General features: G+C 41.6%; 1 protein-coding gene across 1 annotated transcript in view; it reads left to right on the forward strand.

Moving 5' to 3' along the window:
• UST (uronyl 2-sulfotransferase) overlaps positions 1-16,024 on the forward strand; it is a 177,940-nt gene that overhangs the window by 141,011 nt on the left and 20,905 nt on the right. Inside the window, exon 7 of the mRNA XM_074818719.1 lies at positions 1,455-1,612. Coding sequence (XP_074674820.1) covers positions 1,455-1,612 — 158 coding nt within the window. The remainder of the gene's footprint in view (positions 1-1,454; positions 1,613-16,024) is intronic.

A 16,024-nucleotide genomic window follows, 5' to 3' on the forward strand; every position in this document is an offset into this window, starting at 1 on the left:
GTAAAATCCTGCTTTAGTTTTTTGGCATACGTGAAGTTATGATTAAGAAACAAAACAGATTCATGACTTCATTTTCATTACACATTTTTTTTCTTAATGTATTTTGGCCCCATTTGCAAATGCTTACAGTTACACATTTAACTTGTGTGCATGAGTAATCCCATTAACAAGTCACATACCTGAATACTTTCACAGTATATCTCTATGAGGTTCGAAGTACTGTTTTGTAGCTTGTTATAGATCTGTCTCCTGTCATGCCCTTGCACTTCCTTCAGCTACTTCTTAGTCTCACAAGGAGCTGCAAGAAAGAGGCTTGTAGTATTTGTTAGGACACTCTGCTCTTCCAAAAGATGGATCAGTGCACAGAAAGTGGTAGGGAATGAAAAACCTGCTCCACGTCTGCTCCAGTAGGAGCATAAAGCAATAAGCTTTTCCACATGTCATCAAAAGAGCTTCTGACAAATGTTGTTAAATTCACTATTGCATAGAGTTTGCAGTAGCCTAATGGAGTCATGGAAGAGGTGTCATCTCCAGCCACTCTCAGGTAGCATATGTGACTCAGGTGTTAATCATACTAGCTGGACCCTGTGAAAAAGCTAATTTCCTTTAATGTGAGATAGTGGCATTATACCCCCTATCAGTATGAATGCTCACTGCTGCTCCCAGGACATAATTAGTAAGAATTAGTCTAAGGGTCTTGGGATTTATATGCTTGTCTAACAAAATGGTGCTTCCAGGAAACTATGAGAGAAGCATAAAGATGTACTGGTGTCCTGCCAGCCTCTCCCACTGGGGGAAAAGATAGAATATCCCTAAACTGATCTTCAAAACCAGTATCAGGCAGAGCAAATGAATGTGAGTCCTGTAGCAGAGCTACAGGGCAGTCAGGGATAATGGCAGGGAGAGGGAAACTCGTGGTGACTTTGGCAGAAGTTAAACTGAAGGACAAGGTGGTAAACAGCCCATCAGCCTCTGTGTGGTATTCACTGGGTAACAGCAGGCAGTGGTTGCTCGAAGAAGTTCTCCTGATGTGGTTCAGGGACACAACCACCCCTTAGCACCCTTCACCCCCCAGGGCAGTCATTCCACCCATGAGATGGGTCGTGCTTCCGAGTCGAAATACAGGAGTTCACAAGTTTGAGCTTATAAACAACTTGGCAAAAGGTGTCTTCAGAACAGAGTACTTCCACACAGTGATTAACCTCCTTTTAATGTGATCATGTTTTTGCATGTCAAACCAATTCTATACTTTGTGTGGAAAAGCTCAGTAAGCCATTCAGGTTTGGGGGTGGGGGGGTGGGGGTGGGGTGGGTATGTTCTGTTAGAAGTACAGCACTGAATATTTTTTTATTCAGTTGTGTTCTTGGCTTGAATTTCTGAAGTAAATGCATATTTAAGCTTTTTTTTTTTTTTCCTCTCCACTCCTTCTCTCTCCTTCCATTGATTTCATACAGGGAACCTGGTGAATGGGCTCTTGAAAGAGCGAAGCTGAACGTTAATGAAAATTTTCTGCTTGTGGGCATTCTGGAGGAGTTGGAGGATGTGCTGCTTTTATTAGAAAGATTCTTACCTCATTATTTCAAGGATGTGCTTAGCATCTACAAAAACCCAGGTAACTTTTTCCATTAAAAAGCTATTCTTACAGAAAATTTTACATGCAAAATCTGCATGGCTGCTGAAAGGTATATTTATGCCTTTTTTTAGTCAATAAGGAGATTTATCTCCCTTTTAGGAAGCAGATTTGATTGATGGGAAAGATACATATTCTGCAATTATTCTTAATGTTATTGTGTGGTTTTCATTCCTGGGCAAGCACTTGTTGCTCCAGTGATCTTGCCACATGCCACAAAGCTTCCCATTTAGCACTGGAGTGGCTTCTTCTTTTAATTCTGTCATACTTGGCTCTCAGATAATACTGTCAAAATATTCTCAAAATAGTGTCAGCAATATCTACTTAAGTAAACCTTCAAGAAATGGTTTGGGGAGCTGAATGCTTTGGAGATTCTCCAGTACCGGGGTATTTATTTTCCCTCAACCTTGACAAAGAGTTGAAATTAAATGAACCTTCAGTTAAACTGAGTTTAGGTAAAGGACAAATAAGAACACATATTTACAGCACTTTAAGTACAAAGCATGCTGAGGAAGAAGACTTAGGAGACTTGAGTAGAGAAATGAAAACAGAGAGCACTTAATCTACCCCTTAATTTGCACCCCACGGTCAGTCTGAAAGGGTTCTCTCTTCTCTGCATCAGTCCATCCCTCCCAATGCTTATTTGCTGCTAACTTCTTTAGAAGACAGTCTTGTGTCCTATGCGTAAACCAAGAAATACGATGCTTCTGTGCGGCTGTGCATGTCATTCTGGCCAAACTGATTTCCTGCTTACATTTGGCTGGGCCATCAACATCGTATGAACCAGGGATGGGTAAAACTTCCCTTCTTGCTTGGTCACTTGGTTGCATTCATGTCAGTGTGAAATGCCAATGAAATGTGTCTTTTGTACTAAGTTGTATATTAAAACAGATGGAGCAAAGATTGAATTTTGTGCATGCAGCTGATGGCTGGCTTTTGACTGAGAGCAGCTATCACAGTAATCAGTCACTTTAGAGAAATTATGTGTTTCTGTCCATAACCAGGAATTATGGGTGACTGTCCACCAATCCCTGCTTCCAGGATGCATCTTTGAAAACTTTGTATTTAGCAATGATACAGATATTACAGGGGAAGTGTGGCATTCCTCCTCTGAGCCTGATTTCAGTGGCTTGTTACTTGCTTTCAATAAGGCAGTTAAGGCAACTATTTAGAAGCTGTGACTGTTACTTTGTTGTGGTGCTACATCCAGCCATAGAGCTATTTTGCTCAATAACAGACATAAGGAGAGCATGGTATGGTACTGACATGAGAGTAGTCCCCAGTTTCGGATCAGTTATTTCTCTTTTCTTTGTAAACTCAAAAATAAAAGATACCTATGTTTGTAATGTGTGGAAGTCTTCCTAAAGGTTTGCACAATTCAGTCTCCAAGGTTTTTCCCATGGGGATGTTAGACGACAAGGAGGTGCAGGATCAATAGAAGAATGCTCTCTTTGCAATGAGCAGACTTTTCTTTGGGAATCTATAGGACTTCCTCAACTGTTCTGTGAGCCATAGATCTTCACTTCTCTTACAATGGGGGAAGCTAACAAACAGCACACAAGGTCTCAACTCTCATCAGGGTGCCCTAGAAATCGTCAGGTGTGAAATAAGAAATCTCCCAGAATCATTAAGTGCTGGATAATGTTTCTCTTCTCTGTGTATATTCCAGTATCTTGGGGAGATTTGATTCCTTATTTCAGGACAGTGATTTCCTCTGGGATTTCATGTGAAGGCTGGTCTTGTGTCATGTCTGAAGATTCACCTCTTTCCTTCAGTATTTTCCATGTGGATTAAAATTTTGTTTTATTTTTCCCATTCACTTACTAACAAGGAATAATAGAAAGGAAATAGTTTCCTTGTGTTAAGTCTGTTCCTCTTTTCATACATGCATATGTTTGGGGTTTTTTCCAGCCATAATTATTTTCAGGTTACTTCTGAGTTGGTGCTAATGCTTAGAGAAAACTTAACAGAATCAGGCAGAAAGAGAAAAAGAATACACAAAAATCAAGTGCTGTGTAAAAAATCCTACATCATTTTCCTCAGGGCACTGTAGACCTGATCTGCAACACCCTCTGCTGTTGCATCATGAAGTGCTGGGAAGAAGAGATGTCATTCTGCCCAGCTGTATGGTGATCCCACAAAGCAGCAGATACTTTGGGCCAAAACTGACTTTTTGTTGCAATTAACACTTGCAGATTAGATCTATACAATGTACAGTTTTGTCTGCTGACTGCTGCTCCACCTGAGATACTCTTGTGGCAGTCTTTTCTCTTTTCATATAAAGTAAAGCTTTTCCAGAACTTTTATCAGTGGAATATATTGAGATGAGGAGAACACAGTGAAGGACCATGTACAGAAAGGTGTTTCACATCCAGGTCAGTGAATCTCTGCACCAGAGTCCACTGCAGTAAGTGGTTCTGGATTAGACACAATTCAAAAACTGGGTTTGTAGAGCTGCTTTGAAGCAGAAAGTAACTAAAGGAAGGCAATTTCCATCTAGTGTTGCTTTAGCAGATTACATAGATTAAACAGCAGAGTAGGAAACTGGGGATTACTCTCCCACCAACATCATAAACTAAACCAAATTAAAAGCACCTACCTCTTGCTGTAGGAAACAAACTGTTGGATGTTACCAAACCCATAAAATCACATGTGCATTTAAGATATGTCTGCAGGGTTCTGGGTTAAACCCCTTCTTCTTCCCAAAGTTGGGACCCTCCTTCTTCATTACAGGTGCTTTGGGTGGACACAGCTCCCATCCAAGCAAAGTTCTTGCTTAATGCAATATGACTCGAGTCCTTTTGTTGGTGATGCTAATGACTTGTTTTACATAAGATGGCAGAAGAAAACTGTGAGGAAAGGTAAAATATAACAAAATTAAAAGAGTGAAAAGTTGACTTGTTCAGACATTATTACTAACAGTTGGTTATCAAGCTTTTTAATATATTTTTCTTGCCAGCTGCTGTGTATTTGTTCTGTGCTGGCTTTTTCTTTTCTTTTTGACAGTGCCACGTTTTGAAATGCACAGTAATTTTTCTCTAATTTTGTGAGTTTGAAGAAGTTGGCAATTCTGCATGACAGGAAATTTTAGTGTCAGAGGACACTAGGAGGATAATTTTCTTCATTGCATTAATAAGAATGTTGCCTTCAGCTTATCCATATGCCAAATATTTTTACTTGTATGTTTTATAACAATGTGCAACAAAATGTGAAAGCTCTTTGTGGTGCTAAAGTTTTTATTGGAACCAATCTGATATTATCCTGTAGAATACTTTAGAGCTACAGTCTTCCTGTTTTCCTCCTTTTCCACTCTCTCCTTGAAATTAAGTATTTTGCTAATGTTGAGACCAGGTCAAGAATTGTGAAAGGACTCTTTTTTGATGCCTATCTTGTCCAAAGTGACAAACTCTTCCTGCCTTGACAGCCAGAACTGCCTTTGACAAGAGATGGAAATGGGAGGGTAGGAAGCAGTGGACGTATTGTGGAATAGACAGAAGTATCTGTAGATGGATAGAAGAAATATAAAAAAAAAAATGAACTACTTTGTTTACTAGATTTCTTTGCTAACACAGTAAAATTTGCTCAAAATTTTGTCTTTCATTTTTCCCCAGCACTGGAGCAGATAGGGTCCAATTACAGAGCCTTGGATTATATTTACCTCAAAATTTGGAAGTATTTCTTAAAATTTTGAAAGGCCTGAAATAGTGATAGCGTAACTTGACATGTAAAATTTCTCCTCATTCTCAGGAGCACAACTGAAGGAAAAATAATTGGTCAGGCCTGTTCATTTTTGCTGGCTATAGTTCACTTCCATAGCCTGGCTGGTAGCCAGAATGCAGAGAATACTTACACAGTTTCTTTTGAAATGGGCACATGTGGGTTTTGTAGTTTTGGTGGTTTTAAGAGGCAGAAAATACACACTATAGACATCAAAACATAGAATTGTCTTCTGCCTTGTCAACTTCTGTGGCATGGGGTAAAAGTTAACAGCATCTAATATATAAGAATAGGCTATAAAATGTTTTTTAGCACCTCAGAAATAGCCCATATCCTCTCACCTTTCTGCAGGAGTTCATAAATTTTCTTTGGCACCAGAAGCCCTATAAAAACACTTCTTCCCCAATACCATAAAAAAAAAATCTTTGTTTCCTGAAAGTTATATTTTGCATGGAGAATGTGTAGATCTTACTCTAAAGCAAGCAGACTGGCTTAAGCTTTTCAAACAGTGAATTTTATTGAGTGCAATGAAATTACTTATGCTGTCAGCTGGAAGAAAATATATTGTTCAGGTAAACTGTAAAATGTGCTTGTTTTGAAAATGCAACGAAAATGTGATTATCCTTAAGAATCACATTTACAGGGAATGTTTTAAACTGTAGCAGTAATATTATCGCAGGTAATATAAACGTGATGATTTTTTAAGTCCATTCTGTTCATGAATGCTAGTGACACACTCTTGACGTTTTCTATTTATAAGCTTCCCCTTCTCTTTAAACCCAGTAAGGAGGGAGATGGCTACCATTTGCCTTTATAGCAAGGCTGATGTCCCGTGAGGCAGATGATGAAGCCTTTTTTGATGGAGTTAGGAAAAGGGTGGGATCAACCCCAGAAGTCTTTGCACCATGTTGAAGATTACTTCTGTGCCAAGGCAGCAGTGAAGGTGGGGCATTCCTTCAGATGGTTCCTGTGCTGGAAGTGGAAAAGATTTTCCCACTCCTTATCAAAATAAAACTCTTTGCAAGTGGAGAAGGCTGAGAGGGGCTTTTCTTTCTTTCTTTATCCCCCCTTCCAGGTCATCACTTTGTTAGTGCTCCCCATAGTCTGACTGATACCTTTAGTACTAAATTCTTGTGGTGGCCTTTCTCCCACCCTGTTCTTGGGCTGCTGTGGCAAGATGTGGATGCTATGCATTTGGAAATGTTCAGAAACTGAGGATCATTGCTGGAAAAGTTGCTGTGATATGAAGAAAGCAAAGGGGAGGGCAGGAAGATCCCACTGTTCTTTTTTCCCTCGGATAAACTGGAATGGATGTCTTTGCAGCCACAACCTCCAAGAGCAGGAACTCTGGGTAAGAAATGGTGAAAGAAGTCTGATGGAAGGAGGCAGTACTTTTTGTGCACAGTCCTGATCATTTTATATTCTGCCTTTTTCTTTCTCTTCATTTTGTGCTGAACAAAATTAGGACACGTGGTCTGAAGTTTCTAATAGTCTGCCTACTTCTCTTGAACCGTACTTTCTGGAGAGGTTTGTGACTGGTATGTGGAAAGGGAATATATTGGCTCATCTTTTGTGCACAAATGTACAACCCTCCTCTCTCCTACAAGCGTCTGCACTCTTGATGTGAGAATAAAAGCCACTTGGATTAGATTCAGTTAAAATGCTGAGATTTTTTTGCATCACTACTTTGCATCTGCTACTTTTTTAAAACAGAATTTGGAAAAACTTTGAATACATTCAGATGTCCAAAAGCGAGACTCCAGACATGCTGTGTTTTCTTTTACCTCATACTCTAAACCAGATTTGTGCTTTCCCTAAATATACTCTCCAGAGGAATCACTGTCTATGAAAGTTTTCTATAGAAGAGGAAAACTCCAAATTTCATGTGGAGGTAAAACGTGAGGTTGGACTTGGGAAGCAACTAAATGAGTAACGCTTCCATGGCATGTTCCCATCCGTTATGTGAAGCAAACTGTATGTGTGACTTAAAAAATTTTGTCCAGAAGGTGGTGTAATCTCCCTGCTTGTTCAGGATGTTCAGAGGACTTGAACATAATGCCAGTGGTAATAGCCCATGTGAATTTACATTCTGCCTGTGTGGCGTTTTCTTCCATCCTGTTCTGAAAATAGAAAATAAAAATAGGAAATGCGAACAAAACGTTCCTTTCTTTTCCCTCTGAAGTCTGAACTTTCAAAATTACATAGAACACTCTAAAACAATGTGTATGCTAACACAGGCAGTTTAAGCTCTAGGAAGAGTGTATTTTTGTTTCTTGTAAAACAAATTCCCAGTTCTCTGTGTGCAAGAAAGGCAGGGAAAGAGGAAGAGTGACAGTCCATATCCCCGAGGACATTTGTTCCCAATTAGATTGATAGCATCTAGAACATTCCACACAACTAATCTGCTCCTTGGTTTGTTTTATAAAGTGGAAGGTAGTATCAAAAGCTGTAGATACATTATTTAGCTCTTCAGCCATGAAAATACAAGGTTTGGAGAGCAGAGGCAAAATGGGACTGCCTGATCTGGGATGCCTTGAAGTTAGTGGGTGCACCAATCAGTGATAAGCACAATCAGTGGAAATATCCTTTCTTTTTGCAATTCCATAAAAGGAAAACATGTTGGTTCTTGTCTTTCAGATGTTTCAAATCCCGTTGTGAATAAACTAAGGAGTTTTCAGAATAGGAGCTCTTGGAAGGATTTGAGCACTTGTGGGCTTTCTCATGACTATGTTTTTCAAAAGATCCACTAGGTCATTGGAAGATTTGTCTCAGAAGCTAAACTTCTCTGTGGCAAGTTCCACAGCAGAGATTGGCAGCTCATACCAGCTATGGTCTTGTTCTGCTGGGGAAGGTGAAGCCACTCCAGATTATGTGTGTGTTGCATAAGAGACATAACTGTGGCACCCAAAGATTTATCCAGGATGCCTCATTGCTAAACATGAGCAGCAGTAAAGATGTGGCAAGAGAGTTTGGCATGGCTTTCCAAGCCCACATGGAGCTTGTATGCATCCAGGCTCAAGACCACTGTATTTACCATTCCCTGCTAGCATGTACTTGTTAGATTGGAGTTAGCTCATATGTGCATGGTTACGCAGCAGAGTATTTGCCTATGAATACATCTTGTGGCACAAAGTGAATGGTGCATTTTGAGACAAGAAGTGAGGTAGCTGTCAGCCTGACATGACAATGACATCACTCCTGGTAAATCTGCTCCCTGAGCTTATGGTGCAGGGAAGTGCGATTTACAGGTCCACCTGCCAAACATATTGCTATGGTTCTGCTTTCTCCTAGAGTCAAGATGAGTGTTTGCCTTTGTAAGTACAGCAGCACCAGCAATAATCACTTAGATCAGGTGAGAAATTTCATCTTGGCAGGTTGGGATGGTGAGCATGGTTCATGAACTGGAGGAATGAGGAGGGCCAGTGTTGACCCACAATGCCCCTGCCCAGCACCTCTGGAATTTGAGGAGGTTGGCCGCCTTCCAGGTCTCACCGCTGAATATGGCAAAGAAGGATGTGGTTTCTCTGCTTGCCAGTTACAATGCAGATTTTTTTAATTCTTATTTTAGACTTGGATTTTCATGGGAGTTGAACTTGTAAAGGCTCTGCTCAGAATGAATTGTAGTGGAAGGTGAAGTCCATGTTCCTTTAAATCATCCTTTGAAAAACCTAGATCAAATGTTTGTCTTATACTAAGGTTTCTGGACACGTGAGCTCATAGACTGGCTCTGACAACCTACAAGGTATTGTAGAGATAGGCTAAGTATTTTTTCATAGAATTCCTAAATCTTTCCTTTCTTTGTGCTGTAATACACGTTGTATATGCAGAGCTTGTGCTCTGCAGTCTGCTACCTTTTTCCTATTCCTCTCCACCACCTTTTTCATGTTGCTCTTTTCCATCAACTGGCAGGGTCTTTACCTGAAGTCAAACACGCTTCACTTGTTTGCATGCCTTTGTCTGAGCCTCTCTGTCATGAGCAGAGTTTCCCCTCTCTAAACTTTCTGTATAATGCATTTATACCTGTAGGATATGAAGGCTGAGACCACCTACGGCATCACCTTCATCTTTTAGTGCAATTCCAAAAAACTTCAGCCTTCAGATTTTGCATTTCATCCCACATCTTCATGATACTTGCATTGTTTCCATTTCCTTTCATCAGATCTATTGGGCTGTCTGGTTTTAGACTAAACCCACACAGATGTAATTTCATACTTTGTTGCAGTAAAAACAAAACTTATTTGTGGTGTAAATCCCAAGGGGCCCATCAGCCAAACCCTTGCATCCCACATATCAAGAATTCATGTGTATTTTTTTTGTGTCAGGAGATCATTTTGAAGGGTTGGTGCTGGTATCTTTCAAGCAACTGTCATGTTTATCTAGTGAGCGTATCAGTCACTAAAGATGTTATGGTTTATAACAGTGCTCCTGCTATTCATTTGAGGTTGGTTCCCTGATGCATCTTTTGTATGTTTCCTCTTCCTACTGTAGCAAAATGAAAAACCCATGGACAAGCAGCTTTGTTAAAGCTCAGGCACAGAAGGAAAGCTCCATTCGGATACAGCACTAGCTATATCTCATAAATAATCCGGGGTCACTGATGACAAAACGCCACAAATATTTTAATGATAAATTAAAGCTTGCAACAACAGTTCATTGCTTCTTGACTAACTTACTAAATAAAATCATTTTATTAATTTTAATCAGTAACATTCCAGCTAAACTTCTGTTACTGCTTCTGCTTTAAAAATAGCATTTGAATAAAAATTATAGCAGTACCAGAACATGCAAATTGCTTCTTTAACAACTTTGACCTCTATTCAGGCAACAGAAGGCATAGCAGAGGATGCAGATGGCTATTAAATCCCCATTAATAGGGCTACTTCTGTTCCCAGCTGTAGCTCCAGTACATTTGCACAGCTCTTCATTTCACCTACATGGAAACAAGCAAGTTGCACAAGGTGGCTGAGGTTGGAATCTGAAAAACTTTTGTTAATAATAGGACCAAAACAAGTGAGAATTTAGCTCGATTTTCATTGTGTCCCACAGTATGTTTTCGGGGTCAGTGTATGGGGAGAAACATCTTTTAACTGAAAACAGAGCATATTTGGCATTGAAGACACAGGAACAGTATGGAGCAGATCACAGACCTGACTATTTAGTTTACTTTTAGGAGCACAATCACATTTTCAGTTTTCACAGAAGTCTATTGTATTTTTCCCTCAGACTGATCCTAAATCTTGCCCATTGTATCAATGATACAATAGGCTACAGGTTAAACTGATTATTCTTATCCCTGAGGCATCTTGCAAGAGCAAAGCGAGTACTGTGAGACAGTATCTTTGATGTCTCAGAAATGTTTTGAAAAATACTAAAGGTAAAGTAACTACAGAAAATAAATTTAATTATAAAAATGCTTTTACCTGTAATTTTTATGCAGTAGAGATGAGCAGCCATTCCTAAGGAATTACTTTGGTTTTCACATAAACACTGTAATTTAAAAACAAGTTTCTACAGTGATACAAATGAGCTGCTATAATAATTAAAATGGTATAATAATTAAAATGAGGTAAACATGAAAGACCATCAATTCTGACAAGTTAGGTGTGAAATTATAGCAAGGCACTTTCTGGCATGCAGCTTGCTAAAGGCATTAAAGCTAAAGGGAGACAGTGGGTAGCTGGGAGAGGTGACAGGGAGGCACTCTCAGGGAATAAACATCCCCAGAGTACATCTGTAAATAGACCAGTTACTCCCAGAGGACACAGTATATTGTGCTCTAAGTCATCTTAAGACCACTGTTATTACTATTAGAAAAGAAGGGAAAGAATTAGTAGAATAAATTTCAGCAAAGTGCAAGGGTTGGCCCTTGATTACAAAGTTATAGGAATTAAAATGAAGAAAATTATTAGCTGTGTAGCTCTCAGCTGCTGCACAGGAGTCCTTTTGGTATGTCTCCCAGCCATCACTCCTGAGGAGGTAATCTGCTCACTTGACATGCCTGTGCTCCTTCCTCCCAGCCCCTTTGCTTTACCTGCCCTGGAGGCAGCTTGTGGTGCTGGAGAGCTGACCCCTTGCTCTTCCAAGAGTGAGTCTTTCTTGGAGATTATGCTCCCTATTTCCTTTCCCAGTTGGAATTTCCCAGCCTTTTTGATCTGTCCCTCTTGAAAACTTGCCTTTCAAGAAAAAATAGCAAGAGAAGAGGGTTTTACTAAATATGGCTAGGAAGATTCCTTTTTTCTTCTTTTTCTCTGTTCTTGGATTAGAATCACAAATTTATAAATTTAGTAAGAAAGAGCATCCTCCCCTCTGCTGCTCTCTAGGTTTGTCTTCCCTGTCTCCTCTCTTTCTTCCAAATTGTATTCCCATTGTGTCCTTTAATTAGTATCTTCTTTCCAGTTGGGCTGCTTTTTCTATCTCCAACATTTGCACAATTGTTACTGCACTTTATAAATCTCATCTTTTGAGTTGTACTGTTTGGACTCAATTCGAATAACTTTTCAGTTACTTGCAGATGCCATCTATAATACAGATAACAGATTTGGTGTTAGGGTGTGGCATTTTTTTCTCCTCAGCACTCTCCTCCTTGGCAGTGTCAGGAGTGCTGCCATCAGCTAGTGTTCACCAAGGATCTCTTTGAAACCGAAACTGCCAACTCTGCGGTGTGTCCTGTCATTCAATCAGCAGCTATTTTAGAAGAACAGAAGGTAGCTAACATGACTTCAAGCTTTTAAAGGGCTGCAATGGTTGCCTGGACAGCAACAGGTGAAAGAATCCAATTTATGTACTGGTAGGAACTATAGTAAAGAATGGGATTAATAGACAGTTAGGAAGAGTCAGTATGGCGTTTGCAGAGCCTCACAAATCAACTAGTTCCTTGAATCACAGAATCACAGAATCATCTAGGATGGAAAGGACCTTGAAGATCATCTAGTCCAACCGTTAACCTAGCACTGACAGTTTCCAACTACACCAGATCCCTCAGTGCTATGTCGACCCGACTCTTAAACACCTCCAGGGATGGGGACTCCACCACCTCCCTGGGCAGCCCATTCCAACGCCTAACAACCCGTTCTGTAAAGAAATGCTTCCTAATATCCAGTCTAAACCTTCTTTGGCGCAACTTGAGGCCATTACCTCTTGTTCTATTGCTTATTACTTGGTTAAAGAGACTCATCCCCAGTTCTCTGCAACCTCCTTTCAGGTAGTCGTAGAGGATGATGATGTCTCCCCTCAGCCTCCTCTTCTCCAGACTAAACAACCCCAGTTCCCTCAGCCGCTCCTCGTACGACATGTGCTCCAGACCCTTCACCAGCTTCGTTGGCCTTCTCTGGACACGCTCGAGTAATTCAATGTCCTTTTTGTAGTGAGGGGCCCAAAACTGAACACAGTAATCGAGGTGCGGCCTCCCCAGTGCCGAGTACAGGGGCAAGATCACTTCCCTGTCCCTGCTGGCCACGCTATTTCTGATGCAAGCCAGGATGCCATTGGCCTTCTTGGCCACCTGGGCACACTGCTGGCTCATGTTCAGCCGGCTGTCAATCAACACCCCCAGGTCCCTCTCTGACTGGCAGCTCTCCAGCCACTCCTCCCCAAGAAAGGACCCACCAAGCACAGGGATATGAGATGGTACAGGTGTGATTTTCAGCAGAATCTCTAAGTTGTCAGGATATGAGAGAGAGTGTTTTCCTGCAGGATAAAATTGGTTAAAGAGGTAGGCATTAATTGTTCAGTAGTCTCCCCTTACTTTAAACAAGCAGGGGTGTCCCGCAGGGACTATGCTCCAGCCTGGGATAAATGTTCTCTTAAAAAGATGAGACTGAGGTGAAATAGGTCACTGCCAATATGAAATTGGCAGGAAGCAACAAGAACCACACTGAAGTGTTTTAGTACTCGTAACAAAGCAATGCCTTAAAATTCAACTTATGTGCAATTGAGAAGATCTGTCCTCTGCACTCAGGACTGCAGTCTGCTGATGCTCTGGGTCCTGGTCTGTGTCCAGGTTGGTAGGAAAGTACACAGATTGTTGGATGGGTGGGTAGTTTTTTCTGTGCAGGGAAGCAGTCCCCTACAGAAGAATTTTAATGCTAAGCTAGATCAAGCCATGGCTGTTTTTCCAGATGACAGAAAATGATGATGCAGGACAAAGGCTAAATCCTGGCTAAATCTCAAGAGCAGCTGAAGGAAAGGTGCTGCCCTGGCTGCAAAGCAGGGAGTTCATACAGCTGGAGTTCTGATCTACATTTAATTGTAGGTGATTCAGGAGCATCAGTACATACCTGGTCTTGCTCTGATTTATCCATTCTCTTTCAAGTCCATGTTCTGGGTGGTCAAAAGGTGGCAAGGATGACAGTGAAGCCAAACAGAGGTGATTTTCTGTAGAAACACCAGGCCTCATTTGCCAGCTAGACTTAAGAGAGGAAGAAAGAAACTGTTGAGTTGGTCTCTGGTTTTCTAGCAGTGAGCAGCAGCTGTTTTGGTAGCAGTAGCAGCAGCTCATATAACAAATGTTTCATGATGAATGCAAACAAAAGCCAGCCCTGAAATTCCAGCTACACTATGTACGCATAAAATATAAAACCAGTTCAAAATAACATAACTACTCAACTAAGGGATTTTTTCCCCCCTCTAAATAAATTCCATATGAGCATTAGTGTTTGGTCTGCTTGGTTCTCCAGGGCTCACCCAAAAAACATTTTTATCATACAGGCTGAGGGCAAAAAGTGAGCATAAAAACAGACCTAGAAAAAAGTATTTCTAAAAGAAGTGCACGTGCAAAGAGATGTGTGGTTTGGGGGAAGGTTTTGAGAATACCAAACATGCTTACTGGATTGAAGTTACTGCTGATGTTTGTGAGTTGGCTGAATTCACTTGCCTCCAAAATAGGTCTTGGAGGAATTCTTCATGCACCTCCGTGCAATTTGGTTTCCGAAGATGACTTGTGGTTTTAAAGGCATCTACATGTTAGAAGAGTGTTATGCCCTCTAGCATAAATGTCTTTCCAGATAGCTAGTGGGAGGATTTCAGGGGAATGCAAGTTGCTTGATGAGTGCATACTCAGGGGAAATGAGGGTATTGAAGAGAAAGAAAAATATAATAATTGGAGATTCGGGAGAAATAGAAGAGCTGTCCAGGGGGCAGTGCCTTAAATTGTCATCTTCCTCCAATTGCTCAAGTTAAAACAACAAGTAAATCCAGGCTTTTACCCATCTCTCCCTGCTTTGTTGCTTGCTGAAATCCTGGAGCAGCCTCTGTTGTCTGCCCACGCAAGTGCTCCTGCTCTGTTCTCAGGCCTCTTCACAATCAATTTGTTTTCCCTATGGCTTTCTTTGACTCCTCTGGGCTGGCTTCCCTGTAACTGTGGGATTAATCAGCTCTGTGCATCCACCATAGGAAGAAACCTTATTTCTTATCTTCTGCCAAATCAGTGATAAGACAATATACCCTATTCCTGTGCCTTTTGCAGTATGATTCTATCTAATACTTTTTGTGTAGTGAAAATCTTAAATGAGGTAATTGTACTGGTCTGTCTTCTTCCATAGTGTTTCTTTCAATTGAGTTTTGGAGTCTGTGAAGTTGTGTGTCATGGTCTGAGCCCAGAGGGAAACTGAGCACCAGCAGCTGCTTGCTCACTCCTTACCCCTCAGGAATGGGAAGGAGAAAATAAAGCAAGCGGCTCTGAAATCAAGATAAGAACAGGGAGGGGTGATTCACCCGTTATGGTCACGGGCAAAAGACAGACTCATTAGGAGAATTAAACAAACATCAATTTAATTCAAACACCACCACCACCACCATTTAACAAACAGAGTAGGACAGTGAGAAGTAGAACCACATCTGAGAAACACTTTCCCCCTACCCCTCCCTTCTTCCAGGGCTCAGCTTTGCTCCGGATTTCTCTGCCTCCACCCCTCCAGTGTTGCAGGGCGATGGGGAATGGGAATTTTGGTCAGTCCCTTACGCACTGTCTCCACCACTCCTTCGTCCTCAGGGGGAGGACTCCTCACACTCTTCTCCTGCTCCAGCATGGGGTCCCTCTCATGGGAGACAGACCTCCACAAACTTTCTCTGACATGAGTCCTTCCCACAGGCTGCAGCTCTTCATGAACTGCTCCACCGTGGGTCCCTTCCATGTGTCACAGTCCTCCCAGCGACAAACTGCTCCAGCGCAGGCTTCCCTCAGAGTCCCGGCCTTCTTCAGGCACATCCACCTGCTCAGGCGTGGGGTCCTCCATGGGCTGCAGGTCGGCATCTGCTCCACCGTGGACCTCCATGGGTTGCAGGGGGACAGCCTGCCCTCTCCCCACGAGCTGCAGGGGAGTCTGTGCTCTGGTGCACCCCCCCTCTTCCACCTCCTCCTTTCTTCCACTGACCTCAGCGTTTGCATAGGTGTCTTCCTCACAACTCCTCTTCCTCCTCCCAGGTTCCCCTTCTTAAATACATTCTCGCAGAGGCACAGCCACCATCGCTAATTGGCTTGGCCTTGGCCAGAGGTGGGTCTGACTTGGAGCCAGGGGAGCTTCAAGAAGCTTCTCACAGTGGCCACCACTGTAGCCCCCTTCACTAGTATCAAAACACCCTACCACACACACAAACCCAACACAGTATGTTACTGTGTGATGTATTGCTGTACTTACCTACCTGTAAGTCATTATAAGTATTACAACATTGGTATTTCAG

Source organism: Strix aluco, chromosome 3 (genome assembly GCF_031877795.1).
Source record: "Strix aluco isolate bStrAlu1 chromosome 3, bStrAlu1.hap1, whole genome shotgun sequence".
NCBI lineage: Eukaryota > Metazoa > Chordata > Aves > Strigiformes > Strigidae > Strix > Strix aluco.